The sequence below is a fragment of the Myotis lucifugus genome, unplaced genomic scaffold (assembly GCF_000147115.1).
Source record: "Myotis lucifugus unplaced genomic scaffold, Myoluc2.0 scaffold_91, whole genome shotgun sequence".
NCBI lineage: Eukaryota > Metazoa > Chordata > Mammalia > Chiroptera > Vespertilionidae > Myotis > Myotis lucifugus.
The window spans coordinates 3,495,997-3,513,299 of NW_005871139.1; the positions used below are offsets into that span (position 1 = coordinate 3,495,997).

Below are 17,303 nucleotides of genomic sequence, written 5' to 3' on the forward strand. Positions count from 1 at the left end.
TTCCAGCCAAAGGCACGTGCCCAGGTTGTGGGCTCAGTTCCCAGTAGGGGGGATGCATCCCCAGTAGGGGTCATGCAGGAGGCAACCGATCAATGATTCTCTCTCATCATTGATGTTTTTCTCTCTCTCTCTCCCTCTCCCTTCCTCTATGAAATCAATAAAAATATTTTTTTTAAAACAACACAAGTGGTCCTTGTGTAGGAGCTTCCCCTTTGTAGACTCTGGGTGCTAGGTGTCTTTGCAGGCAGTTGGAACTGAAGCTGCAGCGGACACAGGCCAAGGGAAGTCCCAGGGGCAAGCCACACCGGGCCTGAAACCTACACTGGAGCAGTTGCAAGCTCCAGGGATTCCCCTGGGTAAGTCTGCCTGCAGCCCCAGGGACAAGCCGCACCTGGGAAGGAGCTATAGCTAGGGTGGGATGGAGCCAAGGGGAATCCTAGGGACAAGTCACACCTGTGCTGCCTTACAGGCTGGCTGGAAGCTGGAGCTGGTGCAGGCCACAGGGAGACTCATGGACAAACCAGACCGGCCAGAGTTGTTAATGGAACAGGTGAGGGCCTCAGGGAGTCCAGGGGTCAAGCAGTGGACATGCTGTGAGCCTGGGTGAGAGGAGGAACTGAGATGGCCTTAGCCTGCGGCTAAAATGCCTGGATTGAGCTCCTGCCCTTGTGATCAAGGATGCGGGAGTTGCCTCCCAGCTGCGAGAGAGTTTCCACAGCTCTCCTCCTCCTTGGCAGATGCTCCAGGGTCAGTAAATGGATTTCCTTCCCATATAGACTAGGTGTCCTGTAAACCACTGTTTTTCCCTGTACCCCAGGGTGGACAAGTCTGTCTAGGCCCTTCAGTGATCCCTCCAGGCTGCAAGGCTGAACATTGGGTTGGAGGGCCCTCAGTGTCTATCTCTGGCTCTCTTACCGTTTCTGTTCTCTCTCTCTCTCTCTCTCTCTCTCTCTCTCTCTCTCTCTCTCTTTCTCTCTCTCTCTCTCTCTCTCTCTCTCTCTCTCTCTCTCTCTCTCTCTCTCTCGTTTGTTGCACTGAAGCTGTTCAGTCAACCCTCAGTTCTTCAAGGGGACTTGCTCTGTCTGTAGCTGTAAATTCAATGTGTTCATGGGAGGAGGTGCTCAGGGTCTTCCTAGGCCACTATCTTGGACTGGAAGCCCCGGACGTGGTCAAATTCTTGATGGATTTGAAAGTACAGCCAGTAGAATTGCTTGACAGTTTGAATGTGGAAGGCGAATAAAAGAAAACCCCCAGAGCAACTGGGAGGTGGAGTTTTCATTAACTGAAATGAAGAAAGATTGTGGGAAGAGTAGATTTGATGAAGGAGAGATGGAAAGAGAAAATCAGGAACAGGTTTTTGGCCATGTTGAGTTTGATTTGCTGAGTGGACATCCAAGTAAAGGTAACCACTAGGTAATTGGATATGTATGAGACTGGAAATCCAGGCAATATCAATTTGGAAATCAGCATATTGATGCTTTTTAAAGCTGGTAAATTCTACTTTTTTGTAAGTCAGTCTGAATTGGGTTTCTATTGTTTACAACCAAAAAATGGACTCCTTGTCTTTCTAGACCAGCAGTTCTCACCTGTGAGTCGTGACCCCTTTGGGGGTCAAACGACCCTTTCACAGGGGTCGCCTAAGACCATCAGAAAACACATATATAATTACATATTGTTTTTGTGATTAATCACTATGCTTTAATTATGTTCAATTTGTAACAATGAAAATACATCCTGCATATCAGATATTTACATTACGATTCATAACAGTAGCAAAATTACAGTTATGAAGTAGCAACGAAAATAATTTTATGGTTGGGGTTCACCACAACATGAGGAACTGTATTAAAGGGTCGTGGCATTAGGACGGTTGAGAACCACTGTTCTAGACCATTTGAAACTCTCTCCCAAGAAGCTCAGCCTCTACCAATTAGTTGGACAAACCAGCCAACTCACATCTTAACTCCTTTTCCTATCACTCCACACACTTTCCCAGCTACTGTAGCAGCCTCTCCTAGGGCAGAGAAGTTATAACACAACTGAATACTTCTACTAGGCAAAAAATGTAAACTCATAAGGGGAAATAATTCATCGTTCATTTATTATGGATACTCAAGGAACATCTAGCAGAAAGGAGAGCTTTGGTAAGACAGTAAACAGCAATGTGGTCTCTTGGTCCCAAATCTTTTGTTTTTCATTTTGTTTGACCACCAGATTTACATACTCTATTGTCTTCTGGAGTCTGCTAGATTACCTTTCGTTGTTAACTCTCTGCTCACATAACTTCAAAGCTTTCTTACTTTATATAGGATAACACCAAAACTTGACCTGGTATTCAATGGTCTGTATCAGTGGTTCTCAACCTTCCTAATGCCGCGACCCTTTAATACAGTTCCTCATGTGGTGGTGACCCCCAACCATAAAATTATTTTCGTTGCTACTTCATAACTGTAATTTTGCTACTGTTATGAATCGTAATGTAAATATCTGATATGTAGGATGTGTTTTCATTGTTACAAATTGAACATAATTAAAGCATAGTGATTAATCACAAAAACAATATGTAATTATATATGTGTTTTCCGATGGTCTTAGTGAAGTACGGTAGCAATCATCTCAGGTAGAAACTGTAGTTTAACTCTAACCCTGCTGTTTGGTTTCTGTACTTATTTGCTTGCTAAAATAATAGAAAAGTTATTTTGATTTTCTGAATTATATAAATCATCCCATTCAATTAAATACCCTATTGGTTGTAATGTGAATATCCCATTGGTTGTGGTCATACTGGTCTTAGAAAGCACATTCTTCTGTACCTGGGAAGGACAGCACAATTATCCCAAGGTCAGAGAGCTCCAGATAACATGTCCCTGTTGACTTAGTGGTCCCAAGACCCAAGGGCTCTAGATAATGTGTTCCTGTCAATTCAGTGATCCGGAGACCCAAAACTATAATTTAGATAACATGCTTAAGTAAAACTGCTTCAGCTTCTGTAAACTGCTTTTTTTGCAAACCAGGTTCCTCATTCCAAACCTTGGGATGTAATCAATACCTTTGTGATCTTTGCCTATATAAATCTGGTGTTGGGGCTGGGGCGGGCACTATGAGATCTGGGAGAGTGAAATGCCCCCTCATAGTCCTGGGTTGCAATAAATGTGACTCTTTAATTCGACTTCTTGAGGCGTCCTTGTATGATTCGCGGGGTACATTACAACATTAGGAGACCCCTGTGAAAGGGTCGTTCAACCCCCAAAGGGGTAGTGACCTACAGGTTGAGAACCGCTGATCTATATCATCTCTAAACTTCAAGTGCCTATTTAGTCTACTTTTCCTCTTATCTGGCTCAAATATTTCATGAACATTTTGCTTCAGCTGAAAAAGTCCATCTCCAAACATTAATTGTGCATTCTTATACTTTCAGCTTTGCTCCTAGGGGAAGACAGAATGAATAATGGCTCTCCAAAGAGCCCTGGTACTAATCTCCAGAACCTGTGAAGATGCTATTTTACATGGCAAAAGGAACTTTGCAGATGTGATAGGAAGATCATCCTGGTCAACCAATGGGTTCAATATAATCACAAGGGTTCTTTTAGGAGGGAGGCGGAAGGGTCAGAATGAGAGAAGGAGACATGACTACAGATGTAGAGGTGAGAGTAATGCAGGACCAAAAGCCAAGGAATGCAGCATCCTCTAGAAACTGGAAAAGGCAAGGAAACAAATTCTCCCCTAGAGCTTCTAGAAGGAGCACAGCCCTGCTGACACTTTAATTTTAGCCTTATAAGACCTATGTTCAGGCCTCTAACCTATAGAACTATAAAATAATAAGTCTGTGTTGTTTTAAACCACCAAGTTTGTGGTACTTTATTAGAGGAGCAATAGGAAATGAATACGCTTCTGCTGTGTCCCTGATCTGGATTTCTGTTTTCTTTAACACAGCCTATTCAAATCCCATCCAGGCTCCGTATAATCTAGGTTGTTGGGTGTTTTTTTTTAAATATATATTTTTATTGATTTCAGAGAGGAAAGGAGAGGGAGAGAGAGATAGAAACATCAATAATGAGAGTGAACCATTGATCAGCTGCCTCCTGCACACCCCCGACTGGGGATCAAGCCCGCAACCTGGCACGTGCCCTTCGCCAGAATCGAACCTGGGACCCTTCAGTCTACAGGCTGACACTCTATCCACTGAGCCAAACAAGGTAGGGTACTATAATCTAGTTTTTAACAAAATGGAACAAACACTTATTGGATGCCTATCATGTGCAAAGCATCTGGCTAGATTATAGTAGATAAGGAATCCTATATAATAAAAGCATAGTATGCAACTGGGAGTTTGTCCAGGAGTTCAACCAGGGGGAAGGGCCAGCTGGGGGAAAGGAGGGAGTACTGGCCAGCAGCTGGCAGCCGCTAGTGACCCTACCAGTGCACAAATTTTGTGCACTGGGTCTCTAATGCAAGATATAATGATGAATAAGAGATCCCCTATTTTAAAAGAGCTTACAGTATGGAGCCAGGGATAAGGTAGAAAAATGAAGGAGGAGTATGGACCAAGTTTGAAGGCACTAGATTGGAATATATATATATTATATATATATATATATCCCTAATATGCAAATAGACCGAACGGTGAAACAACCAAACAACTAAACAACCAGTTGATATGACATGTGCTGACCACCAGGAGGCACGCACAGAATATGGCGGCTGTCGGCAGCAGGCGGCAGAGCGCAAAACATGGTGGGCATCTGCTGTGGCGGGATGGTGGAGCAGGTGAGCGGAGGCACCAGACCAAGGCAGGCGCCAGTTGCTATCATCAGGGTGAGTCTCTGGTGCTTACTGAAAATTCTTTGCTCCCATATGCTGTGGTCCTGCCCAGCACTTGCACCTGCTGCCTGCGCTGGCCCCACTCTCACCCGCTGCTGGCGCCGGAGCCATGGCTCGCACCCGCTGCCAGCGCCTAGTGCCGGCCCTGTTCGTTCAGCACCATCAGCAGGTGTGAGTGGTGGCTGCCAGTCCTGATCACCCCTGAGGGCTTCTCCACCTCCCTCTGCTCCTGAGGGGCAATCAGGGCAGGAGCTGCTGCTTGCACCCGCTGCTGGCACCAGCCCCACTCACACCCACTGCTGGCGCCAGCCCCAATTGCTCTGTGCCCTCAGCGAGTGCGAGTGGGGCCCAGCACCACCAGTGCATAGGACCGGCTGTGGCGGGAGCAGGGCTGCCGGCAGACAGCAGACCAGGGGCCGCAGTGGGAGGGGCCGGGCAGGGGTGCAGAGGATGGGCCGAGACCCACCCCTGTGCCCACCACAGCCTCGTGGCCCACAGTTCCTTTCAAGGTGCACGAATATGTACACTGGGCCCCTAGTTGTGTTATATTTGTGGGTACCAGCTTTTAAAACCCATCCTGGAGTTCTCCCAGATTTAAATGATTATGATCTTATTTTTTTTATTTTTCATTTAGAACTTGATTCAACAACATTTACTGAGTCTATTACATGCAAGACACTGTGCCAGGTACCATGGAGAATTCCCAGATACATAACTCATGGTTTTTCTGCTGCCTTTTATTGTTTAATTTTTTTGTGTATGTCTTGTCTGGACTGTGGGATTTTTGTTTGTTTGTACCCAGTACCTCCTTTGTTTCAGGTACAAAGGAAGATTCAACGATGAATAGGTATCTTATTTTCAGGTGCTCACAATTTAGTAGGAAAGACTCTCAAACTAATGTTTACAAAACAGTGTGATAAGTGTTGTAACAGAGGTATGTACAAAGTGCTGCTGAGAGAACTGAGGATGGAGCTGTAAACGAAGGCTTCAGGAGGTTAGACAACACCTGAGCCAAGGCTGAATAGATGTGCCAGAGAAACAAGTGAGACAGTGAGAAGAGAAGGTAATAGAAGGAGGGGTGGTCAGGAAGGGGGAAAGGCATTTTGGGTAGGAGGAACAGCACAGGCCAAAATGGAGAATTGTGAAAGAGCATGGAATGCCTGAGCAACGGTAAGAATTTCAGTAAGGCTAAAGCATAGAGTGGTAGTGAAAGGGCCACTAGAACAATGCTAGAAAGGCAGGTCAAATCAAGTTCAAGAGGAGTCTGGTGCTCAGCTGAGAAATTTGCCTTTTATGCAGTAAACTAGAGGCCGGGTGCATGAAATTCGTGCATGGGGGAGATGTCCCTCAGCCCAGCCTGCACCCTCTCTAATCTGGGACCCCTCGGGGGATGTCCGACTACCGATTTAGGCCTGATCCCGTCGGGCCTAAACCGGCAGTTGGACATCCCTCTCACAATCCGGGACCGCTGGCTCCTAACCACTCGCCTGCCTGCCAGCCTGATCACCCCCCAATCGCTCCCCTGCCAGCCTAATTGACGCCTAACTGCTCCCCTGCCGGCCTCATCGCCCCCAATTGCCCTCCCCTGCCAGCCTGATTGCCCACAACTGCCCTCCCCTGCCATGACCTGCCTCCTCCACGCGAGGCGGCAGAGACACCGGGACCAACCTCTGCTGTGCATGCAGCCATCTTGTGGTGATGTGAGGGCATGATGACCACCTAGGCCAGTGATGGTGAACCTATGACACGCGTGTCAGAGGTGACACACGAACTCATTTTTTTGGTTGATTTTTCTTTGTTAAATGGCATTTAAATATATAAAATAAATATCAAAAATATAAGTCTTTGTTTTACTATGGTTACAAATATCAAAAAATTTCTATATGTGACACGGCACCAGAGTTAAGTTAGGGTTTTTCAAAATGCTGACACGCCGAGCTCGAAAGGTTCGCCATCACTGACCTAGGCTATTATTAGCATAGATAGTTCTGTGTCCTACACAGTTTTTAACTAAACTCTTTGGAAAGATTCCTTTAGCACCACTTGAGAATACAGAGAGGTCTGCAGAGATGATATGGAGAAGATAAGGGCCTGAACCAAATCAGGCATGGAGGATAAAAAGAAGTAATGTTTGGGGAGAATGCCCCTGACCAGTGTTCTCAGTGGTTAGAGCATCGGCCCATGCACCAAAGGGTTACGGGTTTGATTCCTGGTCAAGGGCACATACCTGAGTTGCAACCAATCAATGTGTCTTGCTCACATCGATGTCTCTCTCCCTTTCTCTCTCTCTCTCCCTCCCTCGGTCCCACTTTTCCTAAAAAGTAATGGGAAAAATTTCCTCTGGTGAGGATTAGCAAAAAAAAAAAGAAGACAGAAAAGGTTGGGGAATGATTACATTAGTCTGCTAGAGCTGCCATAATAAAATACCACAGACTGGGTGTCTTAAACAACAGAAATGTATTTTCTCACCATCCTGGAGGCTAAAAGTCCAAGGTGAAGGTGCCATCAGGATTGGTTTCTGGTGAGACCTCTTTTTGTGTCCTCACGTGTCCTTTCCTTTTTGCACAGCCTGAGAAAGAGGGCTCTAGTGTCTCTTCCTCTTTAAAAAAATTTTTTTTATTGACTTCAGAGAGGAAGAGAGAGGGAGAGAGGGATAGAAACATCAATGATGAGAGAGAATCACCAATCTGCTGCCTTTTGCAATACCCCCAGCGGACAAGTGCCCTAACCAGGAATCACACTGTGACCTCCTGGTTCATAGGTCTGCACTCAATCACTGAGCCACATCTATTGGGCTCTTCCTCTTCTTACAAGACCGTCAGTCCTATCAGATTATGGTCCACATTATGACTTCCTTTGTCCTTAGTTACTTTCTTCAAGGCCCTATCACCAAATACAGTCACAATGAGTGTTAGGGATTCAATATATGAATCTGGGAAGGACACAATTCAGTCTATAACAGAAATATATACCTTAGATAGAATCAACAAGACCTATTAGATAATAGTGACTAATATTTTTGTAGTACTTTATAATTTACAACTTTTTTTTAACATCCATTATCTGATTTGACCTTTATACTGTAGGAGGGAGGTATTATCTTTATCCTCATTATATAAATGAGTAAACAGACTAGAAGTTAAATAATATGTCCAAGTCTATATGCTAGTAAGTGCTAACCCTGACACTAAACCTGGCCTAGGCCTCGTAATCCCATGCCCTTCTGACTCTCTTATGATAGGTGAGGGCATGAAGACGGAAAAGTTGAGGCCAGCTTGAGGATGCCTTACCTTTAGTCCAGTGATGGTGAACCTATGACACACGTGTCAGAGGTGACACGCGAACTCATTTTTTTGGTTGATTTTTCTTTGTTAAATGGCATTTAAATATATAAAATAAATATTAAAAATATAAGTCTTTGTTTTACTATGGTTGCAAATATCAAAAATTTCTATATGTGACACGGCACCAGAGTTAAGTTAGGGTTTTTCAAAATGCTGACACGCCGAGCTCAAAAGGTTCGCCATCACTGCTTTAGTCTCTAGGGAAGCCCAGAATCTCTCTTAGGTCAACTGCTGCCACCTCCTTATTCAAAACATTTTTAAACTTCTGCCTCACTTTCCCCCTGGAAGCTCCTACTTTATCCTTAGCCCCCCCTCCTCTAATGTCTTTAGAAACACACACCTGCTCCTTCCTTCACTTTCCTGAGAAGGTGTGGGGGAGAAATGGGAACACAGATATTTAAAAGTTTTGCTTAACAGATTATAGGTAGAATGATCACCCCCTTCCTCATTGCTGACTAATTCCTACTCATCCATTGAAAAAACAAACAAACAAAAAACAAAACAGCTCACAAGTCACCTCTTTCATGATTTCTCCAAATTTGATTGAGATCTTGTCTGTGAGCACACAGAGTCCCAACATACCATGATATCATCAGATTGTGTAAACGCCTTCAGGGCAAGTTGCTATTCCAAGTATCTAACAATAGGAACCACTTCATGTCTGTTATATGCTCATTAAACAAATAAATTATTTCATACATTGTCACATCCTTCCCACATGGTGAGAGACCTTTTATTCTTTATCATTCTTCCCAGATACAATCTCCTATCGCTCAGGGCTCAATGCAGGAAACAAAAACCCCTCCAAGAAGTTTAAGGATACAAGGACATAGAGGCTTACAAAGTAAATTGGAAAGTCTAGAGGGGCCCTCTGGGCTGAAATTCCAGAAATGACCTCCAGAACATGTGAGGAGTGCTCTGCCAGGGAAGCTGCTACCTCTGCCACAGTCGGGAGGGTGGGGCAGCTGGAAGTCTCCACTGATGACTGGGCTTAAGAGCAAGTAGCTACAACTCTGATCCAGGGATCTTGAAACTATGATCAGGATATTGCCGTGGCTACACTCTGATGCAACCACCTCTCAATATTTGCAAAGCTAGAGACATCATTGGATCACTGCTGTAAACATATGTCACATCTCCGTGACCTTGCTTGCCAGGAGGAATAGCTAAAGTAGTGTATAATGGTTTTTGTCTCACTTCTGCCTTCTAAATCTCATCCAAATACATCTGACTGGCTGCAAGGTATTCTGAGAAATATAATCCTTAGCTTTCCAGCCTCTGCAGTATAGGAAAGCACACTAGAAGGAGGTGAGAATATGTGCTGAATGCTAATTAACCATATCTGCCACTCGGCATGTCTGAAATCTACCCAATGTCTTATCATCTGCAACTGGGCCTCTTCCTCCTTCCCCACCCTCTTGCTCAGTGCCCTGGTGGCTAGTTTAGTCTTCGGTCTTGTTCCCATTAGTCTAATTCTTCAGACTACAGTTTGCCCTTTTCTGTTACCTGGGTGAGGCAAATATCTTACCTATGATTCCACAGTTCTTTAAAAAAAACAAACTGATGTGTGGGACTTCATCAAAATTAAAAACGAATGCTCTTTGAAAGGCAATGTTAAGAGAACTAAAAACAAGACCAACTAGAAGAAAATATTGTAAATCATATCTGACAAAGGACTTGTATCTAGACATGTAATAACTTTCAAAATCAATAATAAGAAAACAAGCAACCCAAAAACAAATGGGTAAAATAATTGAACAGAGTGTTCACCAATGAAGATAAAAGTATGATAATAAACACATGAAAAGATATTCAATGTCATTAGTCATTAGGGAATTGCAAATTAAGACCACAGTGAGATACCACTATACACTTACAAAAAAAAAAGTCTGGTCTGGGTGCTGGTGAGGATGTGGAGAAATGACCTCTCATATACTGTGGGTAGGAGTATAAACCTATAATCACTTTGGAAAAGAGTTTGGCAGTTTCTTTGAAAGGTAAACATATACCTACCATATGACTCAGTCATTCTACTCCTAGATATTTACTCCAAAGAAAAGGAAACATATGGGCACACAAAGACCTATACACTAATCCAGTCATGTGCCTAGTTTTCTATGAAATCTCCTTGTCATTTAGTTCTATTTTTTACTCCAATTGTTAGTATCCTAATGTGCTCAAGTGGTGAACCCTTAACCTTTGTCACATTATCAGCTAGAATCAGGAGAGGAAACTGAGTAAGAGTATCTATATATGTAAAAGCCTAAGCGACCGGCCAACCGGCCGACCGGCCGACCAGCCTTCCAGCAGACCAGCCGGTAGCTATGATGTGCAATGACCACCAGGAGGCAGACACTCAATGCACAGGCATGGAAACATGGAACAGACTGATGAATCTCAGAGGAAAGAGGGGAGGGGGAGGGCAGGAAGAGATTAACCAAAGATCTTATAAGCATACTAGTAGCCCGGTGCACGAAATTCGTGCACTGGGGTAGGGGGGGAGAAGGGGCCCCTCAGTCTGGCCTTCACCCTCTCCAATCTGAGATCCCTCGGGGAATGTCCAACTACCTGTTTGTGCCCACACTTTTAACAGATAACAGCTCCATTGTTGTTCCTTCCTTATACTTAAAACCATTGGAATTAGTAGGTATTCAAAGTGTGTATACATTTTGGGGGGACACCCTGTATATCTCTAGTCAGTGGTGAAAGAAACCAACAGCAGATTTGGAACCCCCAGACAGGGAACCTTGCTCATTCCCCACATGTCTCCCCACTTCACTTTCCACCTTCGTGGGCAGCAGGAGAATCAATGTTTTCTCTCATTAATTCGGAAAAGCACGTCCTGTCACCCATTGCCCGGCAGGAGTGGGCTAGGCCCCAAGCAAGCAAGGCTCAGTCAGGGCAGCCTTCACTCATGGGTGCTGGCACCCAAAGTGCACATTCCTCCTCTACAGTCTCCCCGACTATCCCACTGTTTCACTGAGAGGACGGAATTCCTCTCTGCCTCTGGGCTCTTGATCTTGAATGCTGACCGAAGGCACCTCAGAGAGGGCCGCCCGCGCCCACCAGGTGTGTCTGTCTGCACCTGCTCCTGCCTCAGCACCTGCATTAACTCCCCAGAGGTGATCTCGTAGCTGCACTGGCCTCCGTGGGAACAGGGCATCACCACTCTGCCCTCTCACTGTCATCTCACAGGCGCCCACTCTCAGCACCCAGAACACTCAGACACTCTCCAAAGGACGTGAGCGCATCAGAGGGGATGTGTGCACATCCTGTGGGGGTGTTAGGCATGCTGGGTTGATGGAAGTGCGGTGGAGAGGCGGGGGGAACTTGTGGACACCTTGGTTTGCAACTGTTGCAGGCGTGGGAGGGTGACAGTGTGCTGGGGGATGTTCGCACGCCAGGGGGGTATGTGCACACCGGAGGCCTCTGGCTTTGTAGATCCGCAAACCCCCGTGGTGCGGCCAGGAGGACATCAGTCTGGCCCGCCACGGTGGCTGTCCCTGCAATCCTGCACCTTCTGGGCCAGGAGGCGGATCTTGCGCAGTCACTCCTGGGCGCTGATGGCTGCCTCCCCGCCGTGAAGGGTCACGGATCCGAGTCCCGGGACCGTGCACAGCCTCAAGCGCTGCCCCCCGCCCGGTAGGGTCACAGATCCGTGTCTTGGTCCCGTGGACAGCCTCAAGCACTGACCCCCACCCGGCAGGGTCACAGATCTGAGTCCCGGACTGCGGACAGCCTCCCGCGGTGCCCCCCGCCCAGCAGGGTCACAGATCCGGGTCCCAGGACTGCAGCGGACAGCCTCAAGCACTGCCCTCCGCCTGGTAGGGTCACAGATCTGGGTCCCGGTCTGTGGACAGCCTCCCGCGGTGCCCCCTGCCCAGCAGGGTCACAGATCCAGGTCCTGGGACTGCAGACAGCCTCAAGCACTGCCCTCCGCCTGGTAGGGTCACGGATCTGGGTCCTGAGACCGCAGACAGCCTCAAGCACTGCCGCCCCGCTCGCATGACATGGATCCAGGTCCCAGACTGCGGACAGCCTCAAGTACTGCCCCCCGCCCGGCAGGGTCACAGATCCAGGTCCCAGACCGCAGACAGCCTTGCCTGCTGCCGCCTGCCTTCAGTATGCAAATTAGCCGCCATCTTGTTGCTTCAGGGTGGGGGTCCCCACTGGGGTGCCTGGCCAGTCTGGGTGAGGGGCTGAGGGCTGTTTTCAGGCTGGCGGGCGACTGAAGCTCCAAACCTCTCCTTTTTTTCTTTTCTTTTTTTATTCTGGCATTTATTTACCTTCTATGCCTGTCACTGGAGCTGAGAGCCGGCTTTCTCTCTGAGGCTCGGCTGCTGAAAGCAGGTTTCTGGCCTTTGTTTACCTTCTGTATTCAAAACAATGTTGCGGTCTTGCTGGCTGAAGCCTGGCTGACTGAAAGGAGGTTTCTGGGGTTTTGTTTAGCTTCTATATTTATTACAGTGTTTCAAATTGCAAGCTCAGAGGCCAGCAAGGCAGGCGGGGAAGCTTGGCTTCCTCCGTCACTGAAGCAAGCAAGCCTCCCTGTTCGCTTCTAGCTGCCTGGCTGCCGGTTGCCATCTTGGCTGGCAGTTAATTTGCATATCGCCCTGATTAGCCAATGGGAAGGGTAGCGGTGTGACACCAATTTGCATGTTTCTCTTTTATTAGATAGGACTAGAGGCCCAGTGCACAGATTTGTGCACCAGATGGGTCCCTCGGCCTGGCCTGCAAAGATCGGGCTGAAACCAGCTCTCCGACATACCCTGAGGGGTCCTGGATTGTGAGAGGGCACAGGCCAGGTCAAGGGACCCCACCGGTGCATGAATCCATGCACCAGGCCTCTAGTTAGTTATATATTTCTGCTTCACATATCACCCCCAAACTTTGAAGCTTGAAATAGCAACAAAACATTATCTTATAGTTTCTAAGAGTTAGGAGTCTGGGAGAGGCTTAGCTGGGTGCTTCTGCTCGGGGTCTCTTATGAGGTTGCAATAAAGCTATTGGCTGGGGCTCCAGTCATCTGAAGGCTTGACTGCTTAGAAGATACCTCACTCACATGGCAGTTGGCAGGATGCCCCTGTTCCTTGCTAGTTGTTGGCAAAAGGCCTCAGTTCCTCACCACGAGGGTCTTTCCATGGGGAAGCCATGTTTATCCCCATTTTTGGGGGACTACCACTGGCCTTTATAAAGTTAAGTTTAGATAAGGGCTCCAAGTCATTCCCAAGTTGCGCCCTCCAACCCCCACCCCTTCTTTTTTCTATGTTTGTCCTAGGCCAGGGGTGGGCAACCTTTTTGTGAGTGCGTGTCAAAACCAGCAAAATCTCTGACTCAAAATTCTTCTGTGTGCCAACCCTAATATTTTGAGAACATGTTATGCCTACTTGATATCTCTTAAGGTGTATGTATGTGAAGAACCTTAAAGAAATAATAAAATTCATTCGAGCGACAAAAACACAGTATATGATGATGAAAAATACATTTATTTTTTAATGTATACATGTACACTGATAGTCCAACAGAAAACTTTATGACTCCATTTGATATTATCAGTGGGACTTTTGCTGCTGCATCACTGATGACAGAGATTTTACATCAGGTTTATATTTCGTGACCTTCAGAGATATGCACGAGCTACTACTTTCATCCATCAGGCTACTCCTATTACGAGACTTAACAAAATTCATCACTGAGAACAAAGATTCACAAGCGTATGTGGATGAAAACATGGAGAGTAACTCTGTTGCAAAGTTTTTTAAACAGAAAAAATTTTCTGGAATGGCATTCCAAGTCCTCAATAGTTCGTTTTTGACACTTCTCTCTGGTACCCCTGTCTCTAATCGCTTTTTTTCAATGTTTTCCAAGTCAACTCTAAGGTCAATAAATTTCTGCTTCCAAATTGAGCTACTCTGAAATTGAATCAACTGCATTTCAAAGTCAGCCATGTCTATCCATGAAAACATTTGTAAGTTTAGTTCCTCCAGTTTCATGCTGTCTGGAAACCTCATGAATTTTGCTGTCTCTTCCAGTTCTCTGAATTTCGCAAATCTTGAGAAGAACTGCTCAATAGTTGACTCGATGATGATTAAAAACAGCTTTTGAAGGCTTTGACAGTCTGTTCTGTCATCTTTTGGGAGGTCTTTGATGTGCCTCTTGAGGTTTGAGAAATATCTAAATCTCTCACCATCCACATCCCTCTTAAAGACTTCCAGTTTCTTTTCAAAAGCCTTTATGTAACCAAACATAACATCAAGTGTCTTGCCAGTTCCTTGTAATTTAACATTTAAGTCATTCAAATGTTCACAAAAATCTGCAAAGAACATCAGTTTAGAAACCCACGTGGTGTCAGACAATTCTTGGTAAGAAACATGTTGGTTATTCAAGAAGAGCGTTATCTCGTTTAAGCATTCAACTAATCGTTTCAGAACCAAACCTTGGCTAAGCCGTCGAACATTGTTGTATATTTTCAGTCCTTTATACACAGATTCTACCTCATTCAAAAACTTGAAATTGTCTTTTATTTAAAGCCCGAGCAGAAATGTAATTAACAACTTTGGTAACTGTTTGCATCACTTCCTGCAGTTCCTTCAGGCCAGCTCTTGCACATAAAGCCTCCTCATGTATGATGCAATGAAAACCTATCAGTGTATGACCAACTTCTTTCGCAAACAGATTTACAAAACCTGCCTTCTCACCAGTCATGCAAGGAGCACCATCAGTGGTGACGGACACTACTTTTGAAATGTCAGTTTGTCGAGAAGAGAATTCGTTCATAACTGCTTTACATATTTCAGCCCCGGTAGTATGCTCAGGTAGAGTTAGAAGGGCAACCATCTCTTCACCTATTTCATCACCTTTACAAAGTCGAGAAAAAATGGCCAGCCTAGATGACGATGTAATGTCTGTACTTTCATCAATACAAACAGAAAAAAATTGACATGAAGACAAATCCTTTGTTAATTGTTCAGCAGTATTACTCGCCAACTTAAGTATCCTATCCTTAACTGTTTTCCTGCTCATGGACAAATCTTTAATGCACTGAATAATCTTTTCTTTTTCTGAGAAATCGTCAAAAAGGAAAGGTGCACATTCTAGCCAAGATTCTTTAATATACTCTCCATCACTGAGTGGTTTTCCAAGTTGGGCAATGACTTTTGAAACTTCAAAACTAGCAGCAACTAAGTTGAAACTGGACCTGCCTGAGATGAAGTTCATAAAATTATCAGCCTGTTTTTTTTGTTTTGCTGAGTTCATGAGAAATTCTCTTTGTTGCTCTTCGGTTTTATTGCTTATGTTCTTATGAACACTTTCAAAATGCCTTTTTACAGAAGATGTTCTGCAAACAATAGTTTCAGAACAGAAAACACATAAGGCTTTGTTGTCTTTCTTAATCACACCAAACTTTTCTGTCCAGTATTTTTGAAATTCTCTAACATCCTCTTCAGCTGAACGACATCGTTTCTTAGCTGGTGGTCCTGACATTCTGCACAATCTAGAAGGACAGAAAAATACATGAGATGATGGTATACGTGAAAAAGGTGAAAGAAGAAAAGTAGAATGTCAGTGATTAATTAGCTTGATCAAACTACTGTACTGCTATTACTTTTTAAAATTAAAGTAAATAGAAAGAAAAATAGTTTGCTATCCCTACAAAATGGTAAGATGGGCGCGACGCAGGGAACAGTAAAGATAAAGCATGTAAAAAAAATCACAAAATGTAGAACCTTTATTTATAAATCAAAATACATTGTATGCATATCAGTTATTATTATTTTTATTTATAAGATTTGGTTTATGGATAACAACAAAAATGTGACAAACTAAAAATATTTCCTAAGGAAAATAACAGAATAAAGAAGAAAACATAGACAAATACAGCATAATGTAATAGAAGTACGGTAATTATGTAACTTACTTTTCAGTGAAGGCGGATACGGTGTGATGTAGTGCGCATCGAGAGAAACATAGAAATTTATTCCCCTTTCGTTAGTACCGGTGGGCAAAGCGAGAGAGAAGGTTTCATTTTTATAGTGAAAGTCATAAAAACCCTCTGTTTCATGAGACAGTATAGCTTAACAAGAGTATGGGCTTCAAAATGAGGTACCCAGAGCTCAAATTCAAGGTCAAACTGAGTTTCCTCATCTTTTTTTTTTACAAAACTGTTTTTTAAATATATTTTTATTATTTATTTCAGAAAGAAAGGGAGAGGGGGAGAGAGAGATAGAAACATCAATGATGAGAGAGAATCATTGATCAGCTGCCTCCTGCACACCCCACACTGGCGATGGAGCCTGAAATCCAGGCATGTGCCCTGATTGGGAATCCAAGCATGACCTCCTGATTCAACCACTGAGCCATACCAGCCTAGCGGTTTCCTCATCTTAAATGTAGTAATTGTTCCTGCCTCCCAAGGTAATTGCAAAAATTAAATTAATTAATATATAAAGCATCTTAAACATTGTCTAGCATATAAGAAGCAGTACACGATACATGTTAACTAGAATTATTATAAAAAGCAAAGTAAAAAGAAAATTATAATAGCCTATAAAATCACAAGGGCTTTACTTTTGCTCACTAATTAGAAACAAAGGATAACAAATTACAAATATGTTTGTATTGATTTTAGAGAGAGAGGGAGAGGGAGGCAGAAACACAGATGTGAGAGGGCAACATTGATCGGCTGCCTCCTGCACACCCCCTACCGGGGATGGAGTCCGCAACCCGGGCATGTGACCTGACCATGAACTCCGACCTCGATGCATGGGATGACGCTCAACCAACTGAGCGACACCGGCCAAGGCGAGAGTGCTTTTGTTTTCTAAATCTCTTTCTCTCTTTAACATTCCATAACAAGCCTAAAACCCTAGAACCCCGGAGCTATCGCGCTATCCCATTACGCGTCGCGGGGTCTCGATTATTTGCTAGGTCGGTGTCTTGGGTGGGGCCTGCCTTTCTCCACTTTCTCCACTAGAGGTGGCTTTGCACAGCGATCCTTCCTCGCTATAGGGGAAGAAGGCGGAGACCTTTTCTACGACGTCGGTTGGTGGCCAGGAACTTGATTGACAAGGGCATTAGCAAATGGCTCTGAAGTAGGCGGCCGAAGTTCTTGCATGTACGGCCGAAAAAGTGGCAGAA

The 17,303-nt window shown here is 44.8% G+C and overlaps 1 protein-coding gene across 2 annotated transcripts; it reads right to left on the reverse strand.

Moving 5' to 3' along the window:
• Nucleotides 1–14,351: 14,351 nt before the first annotated feature.
• On the reverse strand, nt 14,352–17,301 carry LOC111826614 (SCAN domain-containing protein 3-like). 2 transcript variants are annotated; one of them, XM_023756342.1, is made up of 2 exons: nt 17,192–17,301; nt 14,352–15,651 (listed from the first exon to the last, which is right to left on the reverse strand). In XM_023756342.1, exon 2 carries the CDS (start codon nt 15,648–15,650, stop codon nt 14,661–14,663), a length of 990 nt encoding a protein of 329 aa, XP_023612110.1. In that variant the 5' UTR covers nt 15,651; nt 17,192–17,301; the 3' UTR covers nt 14,352–14,660. The 2 variants fall into 2 exon arrangements, with proteins under 2 accessions (XP_023612110.1, XP_023612109.1); XM_023756341.1 differs by lacking the exon at nt 17,192–17,301 and adding an exon at nt 16,084–16,338 and having other exon boundaries at nt 14,352–15,660.
• Between the last annotated feature and the right edge of the window lie 2 nt (nt 17,302–17,303).